Source organism: Pipra filicauda, unplaced genomic scaffold, assembly GCF_003945595.2.
Source record: "Pipra filicauda isolate LSUMZ 115617 unplaced genomic scaffold, ASM394559v2 scaffold80_size11013439_pilon, whole genome shotgun sequence".
In the NCBI taxonomy this organism is placed as follows: domain Eukaryota; kingdom Metazoa; phylum Chordata; class Aves; order Passeriformes; family Pipridae; genus Pipra; species Pipra filicauda.
In genome coordinates this window covers 4809933-4830108 of record NW_024104987.1, presented here as the reverse complement: position 1 = coordinate 4830108, position 20176 = coordinate 4809933, and the positions used below count along the sequence as shown (strand labels likewise).

Sequence of the window (20176 nt, the reverse complement as noted above, 5' to 3'; positions counted from 1 at the left end):
AACATTTGCCTCAGGAAGACAAAGAAATCACATCTCTGTACAGCAGCAAACATTACTGGGAAAAGCACTGCCTCTACTCCTGGGAGGAAAGAGCCTGGAGAGCTGTAGTTAGATGGAGGGGAAAAAAAGAAAAGACTAATTGATATGCTTGTTTTCCAGAAAGAAACATATTTTTTAGTTCAGCTTGTCTATATTTTATGCAATGATCCTCCTCTAGGGATGGAAGCAAAGTTATGTATTTCAGTGTTCTAAGCTGAAAAAAAGAATCCCAATATATAATGGTATAAGAAAATTGATCCAGAACAGCAAAAGGCAAAGCAGCAAGTTCCAACTATTGACCAAATGGAGACAGAAATATACTTTTTTCCATACCACAAATTAAATAATTTGGATTGCAGACTTTCCTACTACCTTTAAAGCATTGACTGAGCAAGTATGAGGGTCATCAGCTTCAACTTGGGATCCCTTGTGCCAGGAGTGGCAGCAGTGTCCATCCCTGACTTACCTGGGTAAGTGCTGAAGGGGGAAAAGAATAACCACCAAGAATACAAGAGCTTCCAAATTGCACCAAATGTTTATTGTTAGTCTAGTACATTCAGTATCATATTGACTAGAATACAGTAATTCAAAATATTTTTGGCGAATTGAAATTTTTTAAAAACCATTTCAAACACTCCAAAAAGCAATGCCATGAAAAATTAACTTAAAATTAAAACATACTCAAGCAAATAGTTTCACTTTCGACTACAGAAAACCTTTACACGTATATTTTAGTGGTTTTAACAGTACTGCATTTCAACAAAATATATGAACTCACAAAAAGTGGAAAATATTAAAATAGACACAATGTTAAAAAACTGAGGCATCCAGATGTGCGAGACTGTTGCAGCAGGAATTACCTGCCCAGCTCTTCTCTTTGCTCTCTTTTGGGGCAGTTCATTATTCTTCTGTGGTGGTGCCTCTTCTCTGATCACCTGCTAAACACCACACAGCAATTCTTCAATACTTTGAATTTAAAGTTTGTCCCTCTTGTAAATTCCCTGTACAAATGTAAATATTCTAAAACCTGCTGCCCTCTGGCAAATCTAAGTGGAACGGGACCTTTAAAACATCCCTATCTTGCTACTCATTGTTTGCAGACAGGCAATATCCAGAACAAAATCTGAGAAAGGCAACGCATTTTGGTTTTGTTTTTAAATACTGACATGAAAAACCGAGTAAATTAGAAAAAGGATAAAGTCAATCTTAATATAAGACATTCATTACATAGTGGGACAGGATACAATTATTGGGCAAACAGTATTACAATGACTCTTCTACACTGGTCATTACAGCACGTGTTCTACAGTCATGACTCGCTACCACAGCTGGATTTCCTGTACAGACAGACAGCAACAAGGACCAGTTTTACTGTGTGAAGCCCCAGCATGACACCACATCGAGTTCCCCAAGCTCTGCTCCCTGGAAGGCTGTGCTCGTGGAGAACCACGAGCTCTGGGTGGTCAGTGATGCCCTGAACCTGCTCTGAGCAGGATTTCCCAGCAGAACCACCCCAACAAAAGCTGGTGGGACCAGGTTCTGTTGGTGGGTTTAAATCCCTCTGGAAATCCAAGCCTTAATGTTACAGCCCTGGAGAAATTACTGGTTTGGACAGGGAGCATCAGCTGCCCCCCTCCCTTCACATCTCCCAGCCTTCACCCCAACCAGCGCCAGGCTGGGCAGGACTGGGAACCTCGAGGAGACAATCACCTCAACTATTCCCTTTAAAGCACTTCATCACAAATAAAACCAAGTTAAGGTCCGTTTCAGTGGTACTACAGACCAGCAGAGTGCTGTCATGTTAGAACTCAGCAGAATCACATTTAGATCTTTTGTTTGTAAAAGTGGTTACTACACTGACACCTTTAACACAACCTTTGGAAGAGGTACAAGGTTTGCTTGTCAGGACAGGGTGTGGAATGTAACCATTTCTTGCAAGAGTTTGCAACATGAGTAGCTGCATAGATGACAGTTGTGTGTCTTCAGTTCAATAAATGTACTTTTAAAGTTTACAAAAAACACAAAAAAGTTTCTATAAAAGTTTCACATTATACCAAGATAATGAGTGGTAAAAGTAGATTAGTTGTCTGTGATTCATGTTCAAGAAATGACTAGTGGAAAGGTGATAGAAACCAATTTCAAATCAAGAGCGTTAACGTTTGCACTATTGCACTGACTTCCCCATTTCAATCGCTAATTTAGAAAAATTCACGTAGTTAAAAATCGTAAAATTAAACTAGGATACAAAATTTGTTTGTAAACATCAGGTAGCCAGTTCTGCTAACGTGGAATGGACTCTTGGTACTGCAGTACAGTATCTTGGTTATTTACAGCACTTTGCCATGTGATGGGCAATGGCAGGACACAAACATCAGTTCACAGTAATTGTGTTCACAGAACTACCAAAGTCAGTGCAGTTTTGCTGTGCAACTTTTTTCCAATTTCCCCGAATTCCTTAAGTCAAATAATACTGTTACAGAGGCCGAGTGCAGATTATTTTTATACCTATAGATATCTGTCTCTCATAAGTGACGAATTTTGTCTGCAGGACTTCTGTAAAGGTACTTCCAGATGGCATAGTAATGGACAGCAGCTGCTGTGGCCACGAAGACGTGCCAGATGGCGTGGGCAAAGGGGATCACTCCATCACTCTTGAAGAACACCACGCCCAGGCAGTAGATCAAACCTCCCCAGGCAACCTCCTGCAGCCCCTCCGTGTTGGTCTGTCAACAAACAGGGACAGGTCAGCGTGGGCTGGGAAGGGGGCAAAGAGTTTTTCATGTGTAAAATGCAAAGTGATTTCCTCCCCCCCTGAGCAAAGGAAGGTGGGTGTCACAGCTCAGAACATCTTGGACAAGGAGAAACGCAGTGTATTTATATCACACTTTGTGAAATACACAGTGATATATTTATATACTGTGTCCCAACAGCACTGTGGAAGTTATGACAGCATAACTCAAGAACCAACACAAGTCCGATGGCTGGCTTCATGCTCATTAGCAGAGACAAAGAAAACCACGTTACTGTGTGCAAACTTGAGTTTAAAGCAACTCCTACTGGTTGGATGAAACATTCAACAAGGTTTTGGTACAGCATTCAGTGCAGCAGTTAAGGCATTAGCTTGAGAAGATGTCAGATTTGTATCATTTATATTTATTTTGTATTCAGCAGCAGAGAGGGTTAATCAACATTATTTAAAATGTGTAACTATAAATAAATGATAGTCAAAGTTTTGAAGTGGACAAGAGCCAGTAGGATACTTTTCAGATGCATCAAGAAACCCAAGCTCTGTTTATCTCCCCAGTGCAGCCCAGGTTTAACAAAACAAGGCAGCACTTCACTGAAAGGTAGATCCAAAATATAACCAGCTGTATTTGGTTCTTCTGCAGAGAATATTTACAATTATGGTGGACTAAAATAAACATTTTTTCCAAAAAATTGAGCTGCACTGAACCTAATCTAGTTATAAAAGGCAAGTTTGTTTGTAATAGTCACATTCCTTACCATGGAAGTCACTACCAGAGCAGGAGAAAATCCCATCGCTAAATAGAAAAAGAGTTCAACGATCTTATACCTAAAAAGGAAGGATTTGAGTCATTTAAAAAGGTACAAGAGGATGAACATCTCCTTCAACAGTAAAAAGAAGTTTTATGTTAGCATGGGTCCATTAAATTATTCACAAAGTTTTCCATGCAGAGACATCACTAATGTTTTATGACAAAATTACTCTAGTATTTATCAGCATTGTACAGTTGCAGGCAATACCTTCTCTAAATACTGCCTAGATGCCTTCACTTGCATGAGGAACTAGTGAGACAACTTAAATTTTCTTACTGGATGAGAACCTCAGTAGCTCATCTCCCAAACCAAAAAAAAAAAAGTCTAGTCTTGTTCTCTGAGGATGATTTTCAGTTTGAAGTCAAATGCAAAGAATAATTCTTACTTTTCATGGTAGAGAAATACATAGAGGGTTCCCCCAGCAGCCATCAGCCAGATAAACCATCTCATGTGAGATGCCAGAGGTCCCAGCTCCCGGAGGTTTAACCTGGAGGCACAAAGGTTTCAAGAGACAGAAGTGATGGATGAACACACTGACACACTGGTAGTGGGGCTTGACAAAAGTAAATAAAGATTCAGGGCTTTAACTTCAGCATGATGGGGGAGCAGGCACTGGGACATTCCACCCACAGAGGCAGAAGGGGTTTGCATTGATGGGGTACGTGGAAAATAAATAAACTACTTTCTAATGTTTTCTAACATTACTTTCTGTTCAGCAAGCCCCAGGAGGTTACATTACATTGCCTGTCACAGCACAGAATGTGGGCAGTTGCACCTAAGAAGGTACCTGCAGATTTTGGAAGGCAGTTCCTTACCATGGGGCGTATGAGGCTGCGATGAAGACGTAGATCATCATCCTGTCACACATGTGGAAGCAATGCTCCATTGTCCTGGCAGAGAGAGAGCGAGTCACCAGGGCACATTTGGCAAAGATTTTTGTATCATCTCATTCTCCTGATGCACTTTGGAATTACTTTGGGGAAAACCCCATCAGCTCCATGACCTCTTAGAGCCACGTGGAAGGAGAGAGACACTAAGAGCTGAGCACTCCTCCATTCCTCTTCCCTGCTCCACCCCACCGTGCATCCTGCTCCCTGGCAGGGAGGTAGAGCTGTCACATCAACTCTGCCTCATCCAGAAACTATTTAGTGACTACTGGCTAGGTCCAATTTACAGCCCAGAATTACACAGGGGTCATAATGGGACCAAAAAAACAAAATAAAATAAAAAATAAATAATAAATCACATGTCAGTTTTGCTGCCTTGCTCCCAGAGAGGCTTTCTGCTGGTTAGCTGGCTATTGTGTTATAATTCTCTTGGCAAACTCTGTGTTCCTCAAAGCACTTGAGCATGCCATAGTCCCACACAGTGTTCTCATTTCTGCAGTGGGGTATTATCCATCATCCACTTAGACTATGTTTTTCCCATTCTGCTTCTGGATTAAGAGCCACTAGGGCCTACAAAAACACATGTTTTCTTTGTGAAAAAGCAGCAGACATTGAAGCTCATCTGTACACGAGCTTGGCTCACTATTTCTTCCGACAGAATCGAGGGTGGTTTTTGTCAGGATTCAGTAAAAAGCACCACTCCAGCCTGCAGGAAAACCGGCTCTGACTGAGAGACACAACGGAAAAACATCACAGAACAAAGTGAAACGTCTTCTCCCGATACCTTAAGTGACTCTTTTTCCAAGACACGATGTGAAACACCGTGGAGACGATGAAGAGGGCGCAGAGCCCCACCCCGTACATCCACGCCGTGATCTTCTCCCAGCGATCGTCAGACAGCCGGTGCAGGAGGGCACTGCCCACAATCGCGGGCACAATGAGGAACTGGGGAAACAAAGGGACTCTGTTAAGCCTTCCCCGCAGTACCACCCACAGAGCAGCACCAGCAGGCAGGGAGAGCTGCAGCGAGGCCATATGGCCTGTCCCCACCCACAGAAAGTTTGTCATTGAGTTTTAAGACACAGCAGCATCTTGGAGGACGGCTCAGGCAACAATTGTAGCTGTTTGTGCTAAATCTCTCCTCCCATGGTAGCAGGGAAGGTTACCAGCTCCTCCAGCCACGACATAAAATCAGACAGAAAAAATTGCCAAGTCTTAGCAGTGGTTTTATTTTCACACTCTGCTTCGTTTCTTTAAAACCATGCTGATATTACTCCAGATTGGATTCAAGCCACCTCTAGTGCACAGAGGCAGAGCACAGGACAAACCAAAATAAACTTGAATCCCAAATGAAAAGAACAAAGCATTTAGCAGTGTGCAGTTGAGAGAATTAAGCAATAGTTTTGCAGAACTTGGGTTTTAGATATCATAAATAAATCAGCTGCAAACTTCTCTCATGAGCAGATTCTTAATGCACAAAGATGTTCTTTTAATGCAGTGTATCCAAGTCTGTTTTCCTTCCCACCTCCCTCTCAAGCATTTTTAATTCACATCTTCCCAAACAAGCACTGTTTGAACACCATGATGGAACTAGAATTAGCATGTTTGCATGAAGCATCCAAGAAATGGGCTGCAGGCTTCACATACATTTAAAACTACCCCCCTTTCCAGAATAAAATACACGATGCACCTTTGTATCCTTCAGAAAAAAAAAGGAAAAAAGGGGAGGAGGAGATAACCCAAACAAAATAAAAAAAAACCATGTCCAACAAGTATCTAAAGAAGAGAAGCAACTGGCTCAGATATTTCTACCCCTCTGCTTCCACTATCAAGGCACATCCTTGTCAGCCTTCTAGTTAAAAATACTGCACCAGTTCCCTTCCAGGCCCTACAGTGTGTCTTAAGATGCTAATTGGTTCACTTGAATTGCAAATAAGCTTCTTAGGTTAAATTCTTTATAATTTAACCCAAGTCTGTATGCTAAACAATAAAGCCAGGAACAAGCAATGTTTAAACAAATCTGGCCACTTTGCATTACAGGTTTGATAGCTCAGAGATCAAAGTTCTGGCCTGGCCTGCACTGTCTGTCCTTTTTCTACTGACAGACCAGGAGACATCGAGGCTCTGATCAGTGCAGAGGATGCAGAGCAAAGCAAATGGATCTAATAAGCAACTGGTTGATCCAGAGAGCTAACAACACAAAAGAAGCAGCTTTTCCTTCTGGCTTTCAAGCACATCAGCTGTAGCTTCGTTACTATTGTATTTTCCTATGTTTTGCAAAATTTAGTACATTTACACCAAAGCTGCAGAGCCATGGAAATGAAAAGTATGGCATTGCTTTATCCACAGCACTGGGACCAGAGGTGAAAACACTTCCTGAGCTCTGGAATGAGACTGTGGAAGTTGACTTTGGGCACTTTCAGGCCAAACATAGTCTGCCAGTCTGGCTCCTCGTTTATCACAAACCCTAAGTTTCCATACACATATCCCAGACAGCCCCCAAATTCAGGGAAGGCTGAAGGAGATCAGTCACTCCTGTTTTCCACATATGACACACAGTTTGAAGCGTGGCTGAAGCCCTTGAGGCAGCCAGGAAGGGATGAGATGTGACAGTTGCTTCAGTTGGGTTCTGCAGGACACAGGAGGATACTCAGCCCCAGAATAGTGTTGTAACCGTGTTTCTTTAGGCTGTGCAGTCCCACTGCATCCACATTTATCAGTTTCCTTCCCAATTTCTAGTGCAAATTTCAGCTCTGACTAAACTTGAGAGACAACTAAAAGGTTTCAGGGACATTATGTACCCACAGGTACAAGGCAAAATAGAAAATCCCTCCTAATTCCCTACTAACAGCCGAGGAATGAGCTGCTCAGAGGCTCTGCTCGAGACCATTTCAGAGGAAGGAAGCCCTCTTTGGGAAACAAGATTTAGATACTACACAGAATAACTTGCCTTTCTTACACAGATACCCCAGCTTTTTACTGATATGTTCAAATAAATATTTCACAAGTTAAGCTTTGATGTGTGATGCTCAAATAGGCCATAACAAAGTTCAGTGTCAATCAGCTTTTCCCAGTAATTATTTTATCTAAAGTAATAGGGTTAAAACAAATAAGCAATTTTCTTATCACTTCCTTCTCTGCACCTTCAGAATGAAGAGTACAAATGAGCACATGAAGGAAGACCTGATTTAGTCCCTTTTCTGCCTTGTCCTGGCTCTGCAGAACAATTCCCCTTCTGCCAGGGTACAGCTCTATACCCCAGGAGAAGGACTGACTGTTTTATTTTAAGTATTCTATCTGGAAACACTTTCCCCTCTGTGCCTGATAGGCACCATGGGAACAGTCAGACTAAACAAGAGATGTTTTATTACTCTGTTTTTTGGACCCAAAATAGTTAGATTAAATACAAAATCCAGAAATGATACCCTGCTGCTCCAGCCAACTGGATAAAAGTCCTTTAGATAGCAATGCCATGACAGATAACATATGGTACAATGGGCTTCATCCATCTTACAAAAGAAACACAACACTTCAATTGACAAAACAAGGCAGATTTTCCCATGTTCATTTGAAAAGTCTCCAGCACAAGAACTACATTTTAATCTCCAGCCTTCAGAAGGGAGAAGCAATTATCAGTCCTTTAAAAGGAGGGATACTCACCAAAAACAGTAGCCAGAGGATCAGATCTAAGAGAATGAGTGTGATTGTGCCGTGTCATTTCAGGGTGATGACACAGCATTTCTAAGTTGCCAATATTCTCAGGAAAAGAACAGCTACAAGTCACAAAACCTTTGCTTATTTTCATCAAGGAGTGCAACTCTTCCAAATGATTATCATCAAACCCAGTAACTTAATGTACTGAGAACAAACCCAGAACTGTGATACTCCAATTTGCTAATTTTAGCACCTTGATTAATCCTGGCTACATCACAAGTGGATGATCTCTCACTGGAAGAGAGAGGTGCAGAACAAAAGAGAAGGCAACAGTTTCCTAAGTTTTCTAGACAAATGCCAGAACGAAATGAGAGCATGAAAGTAAAAACCCCTTTGAAATAAGGAGGAAGACAAAGGAATAAAATATTTTTATTTACAGCTATAGGCAGGAATCTTTAAGAAACCTGAGCAGACCCACTTCAGGGAAATTACACTCTCTGGTTACCAACTTAGAGCAAAGTATCTTCCCTCTGTCTGGGATTCTGCTCAGGATTCTGCTCCACTGGCCAGTGTTTTATCTGTGTTCTTCGTTTCTGTACACAATTTCTCCCACAGTGAGGTTTAAAAATCTGTTGGAAATTTTGCTTTTGCACATAACAAATATGGCAAATTAAGTTATTTTCTGTGCACTGAGGGCATAAAGATGGTCCATACTCTTCCTCTTGGGAAAGGAAGACAACAGAAAGATCCACAAAACTGCCAAAAATCACGTGTGACACGTAGAGGGAGCCATGAAGGGCTGTCCATGTCCAGCTGCCTGGTCCAGCAGTGCCCTCCTGAAGCCAAGTACCATCTCTCCCTACTCAGCAATTGTCCCCTCAAAGAAGGAGACCAGTGCCATGGAGTGGGAAGCCCACGGGCACCTTGTGCTGTGCCACACACAGTGCAGAGAAACTCTTCCTACAGTCAGGTGCAACGGAGGCATTTTCATCACAGGAGCCCTTCTCAGATTTTGATGACCCCTTCTCCTGTGCTCACATGTCCTGCTAAATGCTCCAAGTCTCGTTTTTTAAATATTTACTTTACTTCTATTTTTCCAAGCGCTGCACAAATCCAGCCTGGAATAGAGGCCACGGCTTAATTTAAAGAACAGTTCCTCCTTTTAAGGTAGCTGGAAGAAACTTTTTGAGCAGTATTAAAGCAAGCCATGCCTGAATTCTGAGGTTTTAACACAACAGGGCACATCTTTTGTCTGATAAACCTTATGTACACTAGAAAGTTTCATGATGAAAGAGCCATCCCTCCCCTCAGACTTAGCTTACCTTACAACTCCAATTCTTACAACCCCTGCTTCTCTCATGCACTGCTTCCTTCCTGTTCTTCTAAACACAGAGAACAGTCTTTTCTGTCTCTGTTTTCAACTACTGAGTTGCCCTTCCTGTCTCCTACTGTCTGAAGGCAAGGCAGTGCTTCATTTAAAGCTAAAAAAAAAAAAAAATCAAGGCATTTTAAATAGCCTTACTAGCTGGAAATTTGAAGATGCCTCACTCTGCCACAAAAAGTTACCTTTTAAGCATTGTAGCAAAAGAAGCTATGCCTGGGATTCTGTACCCTCATTTATCATTGGGGATTTTTTTATTAAGCAACTGCCTAAACTGACTCCTGTGTAATTTTAAGTCAAAAACCAGATGGGATACCTGCTGAGGAGTACAGCCCCACTCATAAATTACAAGTTGACTGCTTCCTGAATTATGAATATATCTCTTTATTCCAAACCTTTATGGAGAGCCATTGCTAAATTCTGGTTAGAATTAGCAATGTCTAATTGAAAACTCACACTATGGCAAAGACTCACCCCTTTGACCATCTAACATTTAATAACAGTCTGTGACACAGAGAAGCTTTTTCTGTATAATCCACTGTTTTCCCAGCTTAGATTCAATTTCAAGCCTTTAATTATTGATCAAAAGTTAGTTATTGCATCCATCTTAATTTTAACAGTTCATGGTAGGTTTTAGCACATAGTTTGACTGTTCAGGAGGTAATCAGACAGCACAGACTGCAGCATTCCAAAAAATACTGATGCATCTTGGCTGTAACCTCCTGCTAACAGGCAGAAATAAGACATGCCTGTTTTTCAACTAGGTGAAAGCTAAAATTGCTAAGGAGCACAGCAACCTCAGCCAGATATTTTGAAATCTAACTTTTTGGCCAGAGCAAACAAGATTTGCACAAGGATTATGAGATAAACTACATATTTGTGCTAACTAACAGAATGTTGCTTCATTCCCTAGGCAAGTAAGCATATATTTACATAATGCTGTACATGAGACCCTTGGCTTAGGAACACAGAAGCTTCAGTTAACTTTTCTATGTGTAAAAACCAAGTGATTCTGTTTTTGCCAGCACCATGGAGCTGTATGTTGGTTATTTATAAAATATTCACAAAGGATCCTTAAGAACAGAGCTCTTTCTAGAGCTGAAGAGTCCTGGGCACTACCTTGAGCTCTGCAGCTCACTCAGACACTCTGGAGATAAGGGACTGAGGACAAAGTCAAACATACTTCAAATGTTTGGAGTTAAACAAGGGATTGAGGAGAAGCACAAGCTGCTTTTATAAAAGGGCAAATGCTATCTCAAAAAACAAACAAACACATTTTTAAGTCCTTTTCAAAGTGCCAGACAGCAAATTAAACTTCCTAATTACTAAAAGAAAAAAAGAACAACCAGCAAAGGGGACTGCTTTCCTTATTCTGTATGTCTATATTGTATATTCAAATGTAGAATGAGTCTTTAAGTTATGAAAATAAGGACAGAGTGGGAGTTTTCACAAGGCTGTCAGCACTATTGGTGCCTCTTTGCAAAACAGCAGATTTCCTGAAGAATCGATTCACAGATATCAAGTATCAGAACTGAGCCAGTCCAGCTTTTCTAGCTCATACCCACATGAGTCTGATGAAGCCTTTACCTGAACATGGATAAAGCTTTCTTGTACTTGCAGTACACAATATTATGTCAGCACAGAACTGGGAAATCCACCTTGCAGGGTTAACTATTATTGGCCTATATTCCCTTTCTCCTAGGCATCCTTTGACTGGGAGAGAGGAAAAATGTAAAGACTTATAACTTTGCTAAAAAGGAACCTTATGAAGCATCTGGAGCTCCTAGAGATTCAGAACAGGCGCCAGCCACCACCAAACATCTGATTTTCTGGACTGCCAGAGCTAAAGCTTATACACACAAAACCAGTGAGGTCGTAAATATGAATACACTTGGGCAAAGGTGAGCATTTAGCAATCCAAACCCACAAAAATTTACTGAAACATCTGGTTTAAAAACAAAAAAGAAAGAGAAAAAGAGGAAAAAAAAGAACTGTACTTACTGCATGTGTGTAACAGTTAGCAGCATGCTCATAGCAAGTGGGTTTGTAGCGGCTGTTGGCTGGAGCTGGGTGGTTCATGAACCTGTTGAATAATTAAGAGGTACTTTTAGGCAAGTTAATAAACCATCTCTTGGAGTGTCCTGAAGGAATATCTCCAGCCTAGCAGTGTTAAGAATTATAAGTACAGACACGTTCAGAGTAACTGGTATTTAACCTGAGTTCTCCCAGGTCCTCCCCACCAGCAGCACACGTTAAAGTGATTTCTGTGCCTGCCTGTCGCAGTGCTTGGTTATCTTCCATCAAGGCTTCCCACACATCAAGACTCCCTCTTTTCTGACAGCTTGGTCAGATGAAGAATGAACTACTTCCTATTTAAATTAGGTAATATGGACTTGAATTACTCTTGAAATCTGGACTTCATAGCTGCCAAGGGTTACTCTTCTTTTAAGAAGTTCTCGAAACTACAGCAATAATCCAGTTCTTCAACACCCTGGAATAAACCAACCTGAACACTGACTTTTTGATTCCTATAGCAAGCAATATTTGTGTTTGGAGTATTGGATGGCTCATTTGTTCTTTAAGGCCAATCCCATCTTGTGTCTGTAACTAAGATTCGAGATACACAGGGATGAAAGGAAACTCTCACGGTCAACTCTGAAGAGGAAAAATTTCAAGAGGTTTACCATAGACATTCCACCTTTTTCTCTAGGAATTTTCAAACATTACCTAACAAACAAACAATCACACCAAACACAGCCTGTGCAAGCCAAACAGAATACGATGAAACTTGAGAAAGCTTTGGAAGAACTTGCCAATGCAAACGTTTCATTTCACTGTAGTAAAATACCCAAACACTTGAGTTGTTTCTGTGAAACTACACAATTTAGATTTGTGTAGAAACTTCTGTAAAAGCCAGCACACATCTATATGCAAGCAGTTAAATCAGAGCTATAAACTGCTCCAGCTCCAGTACTGTGTGTTATCCCAGCACAGCTGACTGTCCCATGAAAGGGATTCTCCTTCACTAATAATTCCTGTTTACTCCAGGAATGGTTTATTATAAAACCATGCACTGACAATTAGTCACATATCCAACAAACCAGGAACAGCTTCACAACAAACAGAGAATATGTCTTTATGTTCACAACTGAGAGCAGCTTTTTAGCAAGATTTATGTAAAAAGCTTGTTAGACAAACGTTGGTCCTTCCCCATGTCCTCCTGGCTTAAGTCAAAATGAGTCCTATTCTTATGACATCCATAAAATACTGGCTGACCTCAACCCAGGGAAAAACAACCAACCAACCAAAAAAATCCAACCCAAATCTTGAGTAAGCAGTTCCAAATCTGTGGGATATTTCATTTGGTTGTCTTGGCTGACTTATTAAGTGATTTGTGAACCATTTTTTTCTAAGCTCCTCTATGAAAATGTAGCAGCAATGATAAAACAAAAGCATCATGATCCCTCCCCAAATTGTGGCACCTTCAAGAAACAGTTTCAGTTGTTACTAATACAAAGGATAAGACAAATGTGAATTTAATTCACAGACACTGAGTATAAATGGTTGGTAGCAAATTAGTAACTGCAGGAGTTAATATATGGTTAAAAAACGTCAATTCCTTTGTCAGTGACAAGTGTCACCTTGCTCTCCTCTCCAAGAGGACAATGACACCATCATCATATACACACTCACAAAACATTTGTTGTCCAGTGCTTACAGGTCTTCAACAGCTGCTAAAGACCACCTCTGCATCCTCTAAAGCTGGAACATTCAGTTCACTCAGTTCTGCTTCCAAATTAGGAAAACATTTAAAAATAAAAGCATCTGTTGGCTCAGCGAGTGACCAGGCTCAGACTGCCCTTGCCCAACTCCATAAATTCAAAGTCATGGGAAACTTTTCACTGATCACATCTAGAATATTATTGCATTTCTCTGTGATGGTACTTAGAAGTTCCACAAGAAGTAAAAAAATAAAAAAAAAGAAAAAGAAACCCAAAGTTGAAGAACCAACAGGAATAAGCTTATACTCAGTAGTAGCTTTATAACTCCCACTGTTCCTAATTTCTATGTAAGATATTATTATCATATAAAAATCTATAAATAATTGAAGATAGCCTGCTAATGGGATGTTCTATTATCCAGCAGAGGACTACTTGTAATTCTTTTTCCGTTTATTTAGTAGAAAATATACTCCATCTTTCTAAAGCAGCCACAACAGAGCTCGGGGTAATGTTAGATTTTAGACAGAATTCTGAACGAACACTTCAGAAATTAGAACCCCTTGCTCTCAGTAATTTGAAGACAGTTAGCAGCAGCAGAATAGAACACAAAAACAGTAACAAAGCCATCCTTGCTCTGTTATCTACACAAGGAGTTGGGGTTTTTTCCCCTTTGTGGCATCACAGGAACAATGCAAATATCCGTTCATGTGTGGTAACTTCAGGCTGGCAAAACAGACAAGCACCAGATTTCAGAGAACTTTGCACTTACAAAACATTTCAAACATTTATTCTCATTTTACATACAGTAACAACAAAAATGGTCAGGAACACGGCTGTTGAAAGATTTACTGGACGTCCTGACATCCCAAACTCGCTCTTTCTCCACCAGAGAGGGTTCTGGTGGAACCAGCGACACTTCACCCATCCCCTTCACCCCCAGGTTTACACCAAAAACACACCACCACTGGTGTGTTTTGGTAGGAGTTCAGCTTTACCTCTGCCTTAAAAAACGGGTCTCACAACACCCCAGCAGCACCTCTGCTGTACATGTGACCCTCTCCCTTCTGAAAGGCACCGACTGCACCAGGTTGCAAGACCCAGGCATCAAACACGAGCACATTTGCTCAGGCCACTTCTCACAGGCAGTGCTCTTAGTAGAGCAAAGGTTCAGTTCCTTCCCCCTTCCTTTTGATAATTAATTATTTATAAATGTTATCAGGAACAACTTCAGAGGGAGGATCACCAAAGAGGTGGTTGCACAGGGCAATAATTGCAGCTTCCCTTACATTTCTCTCCTTTCCAGTTTGACAGTTCAGGCTTAATGTCTTAAGGAACAGACCTGAAGTTTGAAAATAGCTGCTCTGTGATATTACTGAAGTACACATCGAAACCAGGAGAAATTATTTTGACACATACAGTTGAAGTCAGCCATGTACTCCTGCAGTTACAGGGATGTATGACACTGCAACATGAAGGCAGAACAATGTGGTTACAGATTTATCCACATTCTAGAGGCAGAAACTGCTCTGTTCTTTCTTAGAGATAAATAAATAAATAAACCCCACTCCACCAACAACAGATGCTTCTTGTTTTCTGCCACATGAATACTGAAACACAGGGACATTGTTCTTCCTCCTGTCTACAGGTCACGTTTGCCTCTTCTGGAAAAGATAATTGTGAGAATTATAATCTCACCTTCCTAAAAGTGGAAGCTCAATTTACAGCATTCAGATGCTGTTTACTCCCAAACAAAGGCTCTCTCTAACACAACCATTAAGGTTATTATCAAATGCAGGACAGTCTGATAAAGTCCCACTGAACTGGACTATAATTTACAGAATTATAAGGCTTCTAAGTGAAGCCTTTTGATTTTCTAGCAAATCTCTGATGCATTCTTTAATTGCAGGGCTCCGGTGAAACTGGAGTAATTTAATCAGGGGATATTGCAGCACATCTCACAAGAAAACAGAAATACTTCTCCATTTCAGATACCGACAATCCAAGATCTCCAATATAAAATATTAATGCCTTCAACACCAGAATATGAAATTACTGAAATTAAGAGACTAAGAACTGCTTGCAGCCAGCCAGGAGAGTAGGATGCTTTCACACTGAGATGAGCAATGAGTTGCTTTTCACAATTTAAATGCATTCTCAATGCTCAACATCTGCTTGAGGCCAAGGAAGTCCAAGCTCCAGAATTCCACAGCACGCAAACAACCTTCTTTGATGAGCACACTCCCAATATAAGTGGAAAAGGGGTATTGAGAAAGACATACGACAATTTAAAACAAGAGGGAAGAAACTCAGATCCCTCCCTTTACGCTGCTTGAGCTCTGATCTTGAAATACTTTGAATATTTTAAATGCTAAACACAGGGACTGATCCATCCTTTGTGAGAGACCCCAATCTCAAGCTCCCATTGATTCCCAAGGAGCAGATGCTGCCTGTTTCACAGTGATTCCAGAATTAGGAGAGGATAGTATTTGGGAGACAAAGCAGGAGGAAAATCTGAGGGTTCTTAATGCTTTATCTTTGCATGCAAATCCAGCTTAGAAAAATAAATTACAAAATCCCAAAATCTATTGCACATCTCTGTGTGGCACTTGTCTGGCAGCACAGCAAGATTAGACCCCAGACTGCAGAAGGGAAATCAAATCTCGCCTTATTCATGATTCCCATCTGCTGAATGAATTATTCTTTTAAGCATGAAGCAAAATGTCAGGAAAAACAGCAAGCACTGATAACGGCCTTGAAGATCTGGATTTTTTTTTAGTCCTTTCAGGAAGTATATTTCCTTTATTCAGCTCAGAAGACCTCACACTTCCTTTTATCAACATAAAAGCACATTATCCCTTTCTGTGTCTTTCTTTCTTTGTGCTTTCCAGCAGCAGAAGCCATTTAGACCCAATAAACCACAAATAACAGCATATGAGAAACTCCAACAAGGTGGGCGTAACTCTACAAAACCAGCATTAGCACACATTAAATGGGGTTCAAAATTGCTTCAGTAGCTAAATATATGCTTCACTATCTAATATGTTATCTAGGCTCTTTGTTTTCAAGAGGAAAGACAAAAAAAAAAAATCACCAGCAGGTCAAAACAGATCAGCACTACATTTTCATGATGAAGATTCAGGTAAGATTTTGAAGAGAATCTAAAAGATTCATAAAAAGCTTGCCAAATTGGCTGATATTTCCTCTTTACAAATTCATTCAGTTAAAAATAGAGCCATATTCCTCTTCACTAGGCGCCTTCCTTCCTGGATTTGACAGTATCTAGTTGTGGTTTGTAACTGCTCACACAATCTTTACTATCACTGAACATCTGAGGCACAGAAATAATTCAGATCAGTGCAGAAGCAGTTCCCTTATTTGGAAATATCAGTGAAATCACACGCTGTGCAAAGGTTCATGTACTTACAGCACGATACTAAAGATGAAAGGAAATCTGCAATACTCAGAGAATCCATAAACAACTCTGGTACCATGCATAGATTAGGTCACGGAAAAAAGTGCCTGTGCATCCCACTGACCTCCCCAAAGGTCCTCAGCCTTCCAGCAAGTACGAAAGGCAACATTTCAAGTGAAGAAAGGGCAGCAAAAAGTCACCCCTGGGTGCTGCAGCACATCTGAGCTCAGGGGCAAGGCACCAGCCAGCCTAACAGCCGAGGTGTGGGCTAGCACAGAAAAACCACATCCGACTGCATTTGCATTTTTCTCTCTCGGTTCTCTTTCAATTTTATTTCCCTTTTAATACTTAGGCTTTAGTTTCTTGAGTAAGTTGGTGAAAGGAGGGCAGGGCAGCCCTATGGTGGGTACCTGCTGAGGAAAGGCACCACAGAAACTGCCCTTGTCCCAGAGATGGACTGTCCATCAATAGTTATCAGCCTTGCATCCCAACTTTGGGCAAAGAAGAACCTAAAGCCCACAGATGTACATGTTTATCTAGAAACCCTGACCGCAGTTACCCAATCAACCCTGCCATGAACACAAGCAGCATCTTTTTAAGCTGAAAAAGGGCTGATTTTTAAGCTGAAAAAGCGTAGATTTAGATTGGGCATCAGGAAGATGCCCTGTGAGGGTGGGGAGGCACAGGTTGCCCAGAGAAGCTGTGGCTGCCCCATCCCTAGAAGTGTCCAAGGCCAGGTTGGATGGGGCTTGGAGCAACCTGGGATAGTGGAAGGTGTCCCTGCCCATGGCGGGGGGGATGGAAGGTGGAAGGAGATGAGCTTTAAGGCTGAGCTTTAAGGTCGTTCCAACCCAAACCATTCCGGATTCTGTGATTCTGTAACCAATCCGCCCGGAGGGGCAGCTGGACGAGGATCTCCAGCGCTCTGCAGGTGCCGGACCCAGCCCGGCCCGGGAGCCACAGGTCGGGCCCCGCGCGATCCGACCCACGGCCGGATGCGCGACCCTTCACCCGCTTAACGGGGCAGCAAATAAACAAATAAAGAAACAAACCCCATCCAGACCCCCCATACACACACACCCTCATCCCCTCGCACCGCTCGGGACGGCCCTGCCCTGCCCTGCCCTCCCCGCCCGCCACCAGCGATGCCGCGGCAATCTCGGCTCCCCCACCCATCCCTCGGGGAGAGCGCGGGGAGGAAGGGGGAGCCCCGCCGGGGGACGGCGGGACGAGCTCACCTCCGGAACCGCTCCCGGAGCCGCCGCATGGGTCCGGGTCGGGGGGTCGGGCCGGGGGGCTGCGGGCGGCTCCGGGGGCGGCTCGGGCCGGGCTCCGGGCCCGCATTGGCGAGCCAGCGGCCGCGGCGCGCAGGACGGCGGGCGCCGGGCGGGCTGAGCGCGGAGCCGGGCGGGCGGCGGCCGCTTTAACCGGCCCCAGGGCTCCCTCAGCCCGCGCCGCCCCCGCCCCGGCCCCGGCCCCGGCCCGCCCACCGCGCCACGGCCCGCCCCGGCCATGGCGGGCGGCACCGCCCCCGGCACCGCCGCCGCGGGGACCGGGCTGGGGGAGCGCCGGGGGCCGCGGCCTGGCTGTGGGGCCGAGGGTTCCGGGGAACAACGGCCGCCGTGTCGGCGCTGAGGGTTCCAGGCGGCAGCTCGTCCCGCAGCCTCGCAGGGGGGTGGAACGGCACCGGGGGATGGCGGTGGAATTGCATTGTCTTGGCTCGTTCACCCACACGAGATGAGGGCTTGGCGGTGGCAGCGCGCCTCGTCCTCAAAGCCTGGAAGCTGAAGGAGCCCTTCCACAGGGATGCGGCACCGGCTGAGCCGGGTGTCCTCACCCCCTGCCCGTGGGGTCCATCCCGCTGTGGAGATGCCCAGCAAAACACTCCTGCTTTGTTGTCACATCAAGCTGCACGTGGGGTAATTTACTCCGAATCAAGCTTACAGTGTTGAGACTGCCTGTGATAACCCGACTAGCTGCCTTAGTTCCCCTGCCTGTACACCGTAATCTTATCTACTCCAAACAAACTTCCAAGCAAGGGTTATTCCACTACGTGAAGGGACCACGTCAAGCGTGTTTCCGTAAGATAAATGTGGTGTTGCCTTATATAGTACAAATCAGGGCATGAATTAGGAGAATATTACATTCTATTCGTGCTCCTGTTGTGGAATCTAAGCTCTTGCTTACACTGGGATTTTGAATGGTTCCAGGCCTCAACAAAAGTGATTAGTAGAGGAACACCGAAGCAAACCACAGGTTTAGACAAATAAACCATACCCGGTGTTAACATCTTTTATGGCAGGACTGAGACAGATGGGATCTGCTGGCCGCTGCTGCCATGGTTTGTAAGTCATCTCCCCAGCCAAGCATGTCACCTCTGCCAGGTAACCACCTCCATCACAGGCAGCAGAGGGAAGTGTGAACATCATGACTTGGCTGGATGTCAGGCTAAATCTGACTTTTCATGGCCTTCACGGCCCTCAGTCCCATTTACCAACTCTTCCTCTGTGCCAGAAGTGAGCAAAGGATTCAGTGGTAACAGTTTTGTAAACTGCCGTGGCAAGAACTGCCCCTCAGATTCTGTAGTTTCAGGATGGAATAAGCTCTTCTAGTACAAATTGCAGATTTTGGTTGTCTCCAACAGGGGCTTGCTGCAAGGACAGCTGGGGCTGGGCCAGAAGGCAGAGGCACTTGGCTCATCTTTGCTCAAAGGGGAAGGTAGAGCTTGTTGCTGGAAAGGAGAGCCCTTGAAATGCAGAGCTGAGCTGGCTCCCTGAGAAACACATCTATTAATCTCTGAGGTATCGCTGCTAATAAATTGGTACAATCTGTCATCTGATTTAACAGTGTCACCAGTAATAAGGTTTCATATTGCTTATGTTACCTGTTAATCCAAAAGGAGCCAAGTTTGAGGACGCGACTGAAGAGCCCAGACCTGCACACGCAGCTACATTTGAACAGCTGAAGTGTCTGTCAGCAGTATCTCAATATCCTGGCTTTATTTTGAGGTAGAACCTGTGGTGGCGCAGCTCCCTTCCTGCTCAGTACCACACACTCATCCTTGCATTCCTCGGCCACTGCCCCAGTAATTTGCACTCTCAGGCTGTAAAAACATTCGGGATCATGTGACATTGTGGACACCGTGACTGGAAAGCTGCTCCTTTGGGATTCTGATAAAAGCCTGGACTGACTCCTGTAAAACGAATGTGCCGACACCTTCAAAGGAGCACACGAAGTCCTTGGATCTTGTCTCCATCTTCTTTCATTCCCCCTGCTCCTCTTTGACTCTTTCTTCTGTCTCTTCCCAAGCCACTCCCATTTTCATTTCCTTCCATGCTGCCTTGGACATTTGATCTGGACTCTACCAGCAAACGCATCACAGAGAGCTTTTCTCCTCACAGTTTTCAAAGCCTGTTTTTCCACCTTTGTTCTGTGGTCACAGATCTCAAACGGGTGTAACTTCCTGTTCCAAAGATGTACAGATTCAAGATACAGTTAATAAAAATAATCACTGTTTCAAACT

The 20176-nt window shown here is 43.2% G+C and overlaps 1 protein-coding gene across 2 annotated transcripts in view; it reads right to left on the bottom strand.

Moving 5' to 3' along the window:
• Positions 1–555: 555 nt before the first annotated feature.
• Positions 556–20176, bottom strand: part of MMD (monocyte to macrophage differentiation associated) — a 40996-nt gene continuing 21375 nt past the window's right edge. The window contains exons 1-7 of one of the 2 annotated variants that reach the window (XM_027749777.2): positions 17892–18063; positions 11521–11602; positions 5269–5429; positions 4413–4487; positions 3983–4084; positions 3544–3613; positions 556–2762 (exon numbers count right to left, since the gene is read on the bottom strand). In XM_027749777.2, the coding sequence (XP_027605578.1) occupies positions 2562–2762; positions 3544–3613; positions 3983–4084; positions 4413–4487; positions 5269–5429; positions 11521–11602; positions 17892–17920 (720 nt within the window). In that variant the 5' untranslated portion in view covers positions 17921–18063 and the 3' untranslated portion in view covers positions 556–2561. Of the gene's footprint in view, positions 2763–3543; positions 3614–3982; positions 4085–4412; positions 4488–5268; positions 5430–11520; positions 11603–17891; positions 18064–20176 lie in introns of those variants that run through there. The other variant, XM_027749776.2, reaches the window with a different exon arrangement.